The sequence below is a fragment of the Sminthopsis crassicaudata genome, chromosome 6 (genome assembly GCF_048593235.1).
Source record: "Sminthopsis crassicaudata isolate SCR6 chromosome 6, ASM4859323v1, whole genome shotgun sequence".
NCBI lineage: Eukaryota > Metazoa > Chordata > Mammalia > Dasyuromorphia > Dasyuridae > Sminthopsis > Sminthopsis crassicaudata.
Genome location: NC_133622.1, coordinates 80,654,002 through 80,662,481, shown reverse-complemented (window position 1 = coordinate 80,662,481; position 8,480 = coordinate 80,654,002). Strand labels below are relative to the sequence as shown.

The following is an 8,480-nucleotide window of genomic DNA, read 5'->3' as shown; positions in this document are numbered from 1 at the left end:
ATGTAATTGGGGAAAAAATTAAACTATTTTAAAAAATAAAAATATTTTGTTTAACACTAATATTTTAAGCATAGTAATATAAACTTAATGTGTATATATTATTCATGTTTATACTGGAAGAAGAGAAAGAGAAATATGTGTTGGATTAACACTGCTAGGATAATTCCTCAATTGCTAGTCTTCTTTCTTCAAACAATTTGCATTTAGTTGTATTCATTCTCTTTATAATCTATTCAGTATAAACTTATTTAATTACTTTGCATTTACTGGGATGTGTTCTCTTTGTATATATTTTGGTATATACTTATATACCTACTTGTTGCCTTCATTGTTAGAAAAAGGAACTTTGAAGCAGAAATGCATTTTTCATATGTGTATATTTGTATCTTCAGCATCTTGTATACCCTAAAGACTCTGGAACAGTCATCACTTAAATATTTGCTATGGTTGACATCTAGAATATGGAAGCAGCTCGCTGTCCTAGGAGCCAGGAGATGGAGAGAATCCTATTTCTGCCACTAATTCAAAAGGTAATTCTGAGAGAATCACATCCAATTTCTCTTGTGTAAAATGAAAAGGGTTAATATATGGTTGATATTTTTCTTTATCACTAGAGTCGAAGATTCTTTCTTCTACAAAAAATTAAGAGTAAAATATACAAATAAAGGTAATAAAAGACTTACTATATGCAAAAAGTTTAAGGAACTGTATTTTTTATCCAGAAGGTTCAAAGTTAAAATTTCTTTTGCAGCTAAGTAAACCATCTTTTGTTTCAACTCACCCACAAGGTCTATATGTAAATACGATATAGCTTTCTTCATCACTTCTTTCAATGAAAGTTACACATGTGTGCTTCTCCCAGTGCCTCATTGCCTGCTTAAACATGGCTCGCTGGCTGCCTGAAAGAATGGCATGGCATCAATAAACAAGACATTCCAAAGACAAAAAAAAAATGTGTTACAATCATTTGGATTTCTCTAGACCAAGACTAATCTATTAAGTGATACTGCTTTTCATAAAAATTATGTATGTCTTTAGAGCATCGTTACCTCTCTCAATCATGAATGGATTATTATTATGAATCTTCAAGTATAAGGAAATCTTTCTTCAGTTTCTAAGCTAGCAAAAGGTATGAAAATATTTGAACTGCTTCAGGTAAAGATAATGATTTTATGGTACAATTAAAATAAACAAAAGAAAATCTCCAGGACATTGGATAGAGGATCTCTATGGAAGACTGAATAAGGGAATATGAATGAGTTCCAAATACAAATTTAGAAAAAGTCATGTAAGTACTGAAGTATGAACATTCCTACCTAATATCCCTAGTAATAAAACTTACTATCTTTACCAGTTTGTATGGAAAAGATGCTATAACTGATGTATAACTTATTCTAGCAGGTTATCAGAAATCATCTGTCAGTAGACAGATTTAGTGACATATGGGAAGCACAGATTTAAAAACGAGAAGAACATTAGACAATTAAAAATATTTTTTAAATGTAAGCACATTGTAGCCTAGTAAAACAGGGTAATTTTTGGTAGGTATTCTTTTCTTTTCCTTATTCATCTCATATTATTATTATTACACAAATATTTGTGCCCATCTAGTCAGCAAGGTATTATTTTATTATTTCTCTTCATTTCACCAAAATATACAAACAGAAAGATTCTTACCAGTGAAATTGCCTCCTATCAGGTATGGAATGACACCCCCAGGCCATATTCTTTCAGTTCTTGATGTAGCAGCCCTGGGGACCCTATTTTTTTCATTTTGTCCTGAGAATTTCATAGATGTTTTTCCCTTGGCTGTGTTGTTTTGTTCTAAGCCTGTAGTGACAGTTAAAATATGATATAAAACAGAAGTACTTCATCAGGGATTCTTTTAGCCTCTTAAAGGACAAAGGTCTGAATGTCTTTGTTTCATACTTTCATAAAATGCTGGTTAAAAACATACCAAACACACACACATACACATATAATTTCAATATTACACAAGGTGTTATTATGAATCTATTTTTTTCTTTCTTTTTTCCCCTGAGGCAATGGTGGTTAAGTGACTTGCCCAGAGCCACACAGCTAAGAAATGTTAAGTGTCTGAGACCAGATTTGAACTCAGAGTCTCCTGACTTCCAGCTGGTGCTCTATCCACTGTGTCACCTAGCTGCCTCAGAATCTATTTTTTCAAAGGAAAACTATCTTTTAACAGTTCTACATATTTAAAAGCAATATTAGGCATGAATAATAAATACAAAATAACAATCATAATAATATTGGCATAATACTTTAAGATATGCAAATTACTTTATAAGTATTATCTCACTTTATCTTCACAAATAGATGCTACTATTATCCCTGTTTGACAGATGGAGAAACTAAAGAAGAAAGAAGCTAAATGACTTATTCAGTGTCACATGGAAGTAAGCTGGATCTGACCTTAGGACTTCTAGTCCAGCACTCTATCCCACTGGTCCACTTAGCTTCCTCATGCTATTATCATGCAATAAGTCCATTGTTTCCCTCTCTAAATTATTAAAAATTCAGCACCAGATAATTAAGATGGCCTTAATAATTAAGATATGGCTAATGATTAAGCTAATTATGACTATTCAACAAGTCAGATTGCTATGTTCAAAATTGCTCATCTTAAGAGTCTGTTTCCATAGCCCCATGATATCTCCAGAATCTAGAATAGTACCTAGAACAGAGACACTTAGAGAATGCACTAGATAAATGCTTCTCAAACTTAATAGAAGTGAAAATAGAAAATAGATTCCAACCATGGAAAACATCAGATGAGAATAAAAGTCATATTGTTTGCTGATATGATCATTGGTTTAAGGGATATACAATAATATTTGTTTTAATACTTAGCTATATACTTCAAAAACAAAGCTAAAAATAACATCTTTAACATTAGGATCTATGATTCGATCATATCCAGGGATACAGATTTGTAGAGGAAAGGTAGATGGTATTTATCTCAAATATGGCCTCAGAGGCTTCAGCTGTTAATTAAATAACATATTTCAGGCATTTTTACCTGGCTCTCTCCTATACCTGGAATGTTCTTCATTTCTGCCTCTTGGCTTCCTTCAAGTCCCAAATAAAATCTTACTTTCCATACCATTTCTTCTTAATTTGAGTGCCTCCCTTTTGTTAATTTCTTCCAATTTATTCTGTATACATGCTGTCTCTCTCCCTTAATATGAGCTCCTTAAGAACATGATTTTTTTATTGGTTTGGTTTGGTGAGGTTTTTTACCTTTTATTGTATTCATAGTGTTTAGTATAGTACCTAGTATGTAGGAAATGTTTTAAAAATTATCTATTACTATTTCCTCTAAATCTGAACGTCTTCCCTCTGTTAATTTTTCCACTTTATCCTGTACATATAATCATTTACATATTGTCTCTTCCCACCAGGACAGGAGCTCCTTAACGTAAAGTTAAAAACTATGTACAGACTGGCTGGTCTTTTTCTAGGCAATTATCAAAATTCTTTTTGTACTTAAAGTTGTAGTTTAGAGATAGTTTTCTCTTTTTTATCTAATCTATCTTGATATATTTTATACATTTCTACAGCACTTTGATGTTTACAAAGTACTTTATAGATCCACCATATCTCATGCAATCAGCATAAAGCATAAATATCAGCAAACACTAACAGCACCAAGTGTATTATTATGTCTACATCTTTAATTTTCCTAGTTTGTTTTATCAAATGACAAAAGGTTATGGGCCTTCTGTGTTCCTATTATGTTATCTAATATCCAGCACAGTGTCATATACAAAGAGAAGATGAACAAATTATAGATCGATACATGGATTTTTTTAAGTTAAAGTAAAATTGATTGGAGTTTCTCGGTATTGGAGTATTCCATCCATGTCTTGCTCTAAACCACATCAGTGGGGTAAACCCCATTAGTTGATCCAATATCCATTTCAGAATAATATAATCATCCCACAATGCAGCATCACATATTGATGTAAATACTCAATCTGTGGTATACTAAAAATAATAATAATAATAAAAGGACATTATTTGGCAAGGTAGGAGGATATTCTATAACATAAACCATCTATCTCTTCTTGGAAATGTCAGTTGCAATTCAATATTAAAGTGCCATCATTGCCAGAGACTTTAACTAGAGCCATTTAATGTTGCTACTTTTCAATAATTTTTGTATTTCTGTACATCCTGGGATGATAAAAATATCACAAATGATTAATCTGCTAATTTTCTTTGAAACGGTAATTTACAACCTTTCCCTGGTATTTGCTTCATGAAAGTGCCATAATATATGAGACAATATCATCCCACTTTCAAAATTAATCATTATTTACATTCACCTATGGTATAAAATGACATATCTCCATATTTAATGAAAATACTCTAGGTTGATATCAAATAAATTAATAATGATGAGCAGTATCATAATGAACACCTATTACATTTTTAATGATGGGATGCTGAAAATAAACTAAACCAAATTTTAGCTACTCTAAATTTTATTGTTTCTATGTCACAAGATCCACCTGATAATAAAAATAAGCACAATGTCATTCACCTTCAAAAAATATTATAGTATATTAATAAATTGCTTCAGAGCAAGACTGTTATAGTTATAATGTTGATTGTACACCACATAGAGCAGTCTGATACTTTAAATATTGAAAATACCAGAGCCAAATCTTCTTATTCTGTCTATAAGCTGATACAGAACCCCTCTTTTCTTTGACACACCATGGTCTCCCAGGCCACCTTAAAAAAAAGACAGAATTATTCAAGTTAGATTTGCTTTACATTATTATTAAAAATACATGTCTCATTAGAATCTTAATTACAAAATTACATAACTAGTTATATATATACATATATATATATGGATGGATGTATACATACATCTACATATACATATGTATATATATATATATGTATGTATATATATGTATGTATATATATATATATATGTATCCAAGAAACTTTTGGAAGAAAAACAAGTGACTTTGTTATTCAGACAAGTTGTAATAATTACATAATCTCATTATTATTTGAAATATTTTTCTTCATAGTGGCCTTGACATCTGGTACTAATAAGGACTGACAGATGACATGTTCTACTGTCCTAAATGTAGTATTTACCTTTTTATACTACAAAGAATCAAGTATAATTCAAGATATTAAAAGAGGGGAGGGAAATGATTTGATTATTTTTATCACAAACTTTCAGAAGCTCCATCAATAGACTTTTCTTTTGAAACCTCTTAAAAACATAGGTTGTCTTATTTTAAAATATTAATCTACCCAATACTTTAAAATTTGACACTAAAGCATCCCCATGAAACTCATAATAAAGAAATTGGGGAAATATGATTATGCTTTAGAATAATGCATATATAATAGGATCAAATTCATAGAACTGGAAAGAATTAAGACACAATGAAATTCAATCTTTATCTCACTAGTGAGTAAACTGAAGTTCAGTAAGACTGAATAACATAAAGAATGTCATGTATCCTGGCATATAGAAGACTTAGATTGTGCCAGGTTTAGAACACAGATCCCCTGGAGCCACACGCCACCTTGGCTTCTCTTTTTTTTTAATTCTAAAAAATAATCCCTATTTTTTCCATTCTTTAAATTTGTTTTTAAACCATAAATTTGGGAGAGAAATATATTAATATAAATTAATCTCCATAAGTTAGTATTGCAAGTCACTGACCTATAATTTATACTTTTGAGTCACCAGAGGCTCATCAAAGATTAAATGACTTGCTCTCTTCATTCCAGAGAAGCAAAAGCAAAGAAAGAGTTTGAATCTTGGACTTCCTGACCTGAGGTCTAGCACTCTAGCTCCTACACTACATTGCCTTCCATAACATGGGCACAATTCAGGATTGTAGGACTAGAATTAGAGCACAATGAAAGCCATGTGAAGTTTAGTAATTTTGGATCCAGAGTGAATTAGAATGGTCAGATCCTTTAAGACAGGGATTTCTTTTGCCCCTTTTAATATCCTCAGTGTTTAGCATAGGGTGCAGCATATAGTAGATGTTTCAAAAATATTTACTGAGTAATTGACTTGTACAGTCACAAAGGAATTAAACAACAGACTGAAAACTTGAATCCAGGTTCTATGGCTCTTGACTCTTTCTTTTTCTTGTACACCAATAATCATAACAGAAATATTTCCTTTTTCAAATCACTAAGGATCATAGATTAATTACAAATGATTTTTATGGTAAATACGTGTCTAGGAGACATGAGTCTCCTCTGGTTAAAGCAATTAAAGAGCATTGGTTATAAAATGGTACAAGGAGATATGTTTTGTTTTCTTGTTTTTCCTCTGACATATTTCAGTCAGTTTTCTTTTTCTTTTCTTTTTTTTAATCGACTTTTGTCATAAATATCTATTGCTTTACTAATTTAGAGGGATGGTAAAGTATAACCTTATAAGGCAAGTAATTTAGAGGATTTGCTCAGTGAATAATGATGTGGTTAATTATTTGGATTACATTTAGATATAGTTTTTGTACCTCTAGAGAAAAATTTTTGAAATTTTTAGCATTTCACATTTTAGAAGAATGAGGTAATACTGAAATATGTTCATTCCCAGGCAGATGGGGGGGGGGGTGGGAATTAAGGGATAGAGAGTTGTTTCAATATGCTATTCATTGTACAGCCATTCATTAACATAAGCTTCAACCAATATTAATGTCATGTTACTGTGATATCATATCCATCATAAATTAAGAATATAAAAAGAAGGGGAAAATAAATATGACTATAATCAGTAAGATAAACAAAAAGATAATTAAATAATTAATGAAAAAATCATAGTTAATGAACAAAAACATAATTAAAATCTAATATTTCAGCAATTAAAATTGAAATATATCAAGATTTTTTTTTAATATTAGAGATGATTGTGATTTTCAGGACAAATGTTAGTAAATTGTTAAGCAATTATCATAACCCTGGAGCTAAAACCCCTAGTTCATAATATCTCAAAATTTGACATAGATTAAAAATAATTTAAAGTATTAATGTCCATTAACCTAGGTAGAGACAAGCCAACAGACTAAAGCAAATAAATTAAGTGAACTTTTGGCAAATAAGGAAGTATATTTTTATAAACAAATAGTGGAGAAAATAAAAAAAAAAATCATTAGTAAGAGGAAGTGGGGAAGCAAAGGAAATCTTGGGGAGTAGCTGCTGCTACTTTAAAATAGATCACATTTTTCTTCCTAATTATAGATTCGATTGTACTGATCACAAAAACAAACAAACAACAAAACAAAAACAAAAACAAGAAAAAAACAGAAACAAACAAACAAACAAAAAAATAACCTAGGAACAGAAATATATGTTTTAAAGACATAAAGTGATTTTATTTTAAATCCATGTTCAATGCATGTAATAACAAAGTTCTAGTTTGTCTGACAACTACCTGGAAAATCATATTTATACTCTCTTTTTATCCCTTAGCAAAAGTTAATTTAATTGCAGTTAGTATAATTTAAACTTGCAAATCCATATCTAGAATGAAAGTTAGGAATAAATGATGTACTTCACAGTTTGTGTGTCTTAAGCTAAAATGAAGAGTAAGTGATTTTAAAATTAATGTTCCACAGGGTAGTTTTAAGCCATTTGATGTTAAATATTATTTAAAAGAAAAGAAAATAATCCACATGAAGAAGTATGTGCTATAAACATCATACCTGTTATATGTCCAAGCTTGTCAAATGAGTTCTGAGTGAGGTCAATTGTCCTATCAATTGGAAAGATTCTTAAGTCTTCATCGTCTAAAGCAATATCTCCCCAAAAGACAGCTTGAAATTAAAAAAAATACACATTTTTCAATTAAAATGATTTTTTAATTGAGAAAAAAAGCAATTTAATGATAATGAAGAAACACAACACTGCTTTAAAATATATTAGTAAGGATGCTTTCTGTTAAGTATAAAAGTAATTAGAGTTCAGGAGTAAATGGAAAATGTTCTAATTAAGTATTGTACTAAAGCTAGAGTTCTTTCCTTTTGGTGGACTCTGGGAGCCTCTGACTAATGATAGGTGTGGGGAGGAGATAAATGTTCTTGAGTAAAACTTTAATTATGTGTTATGTGTTCTCTACTTAAAATTATGGAGAAGAGGAAGGGGTTCATCTTTCATGAATTCTGAACATCCTAGTACTTCTTGGGGAATATGTTTTAAGGAGTCATTATGGTGGGAGAGGTACTAAGAGAATACAATGCTAATTCAGGGAGAGCAGTGATTAAATCCTTCTTCATCTTCAGTATCACAATCTACTCAGGTTCTGTCAGCAAATAATTTAGCTCAAGGGGGTAACAAGATGCCACATTTCCATTAACAACTTTATCCCCTCCAAAGAGATGATTGTTTTCAATCCATACTCAATTATCAGAAACTGATTAGTGAATATTTTCTTTTTTCTATTAAAACTCCCAATCATTTGA

At 30.6% G+C, this 8,480-nt stretch overlaps 1 protein-coding gene across 1 annotated transcript in view; it reads right to left on the bottom strand.

Moving 5' to 3' along the window:
- TLL1 (tolloid like 1) overlaps positions 1 to 7,871 on the bottom strand; it is a 142,634-nt gene extending 134,763 nt beyond the window's left edge. Inside the window, 4 exon segments of the mRNA XM_074276715.1 lie at positions 782 to 899; positions 1,678 to 1,830; positions 4,684 to 4,764; positions 7,725 to 7,871. Of these exon segments, the coding sequence (XP_074132816.1) occupies positions 782 to 899; positions 1,678 to 1,792 (233 nt within the window). The 5' untranslated portion in view covers positions 1,793 to 1,830; positions 4,684 to 4,764; positions 7,725 to 7,871.
- Positions 7,872 to 8,480: the final 609 nt, after the last annotated feature.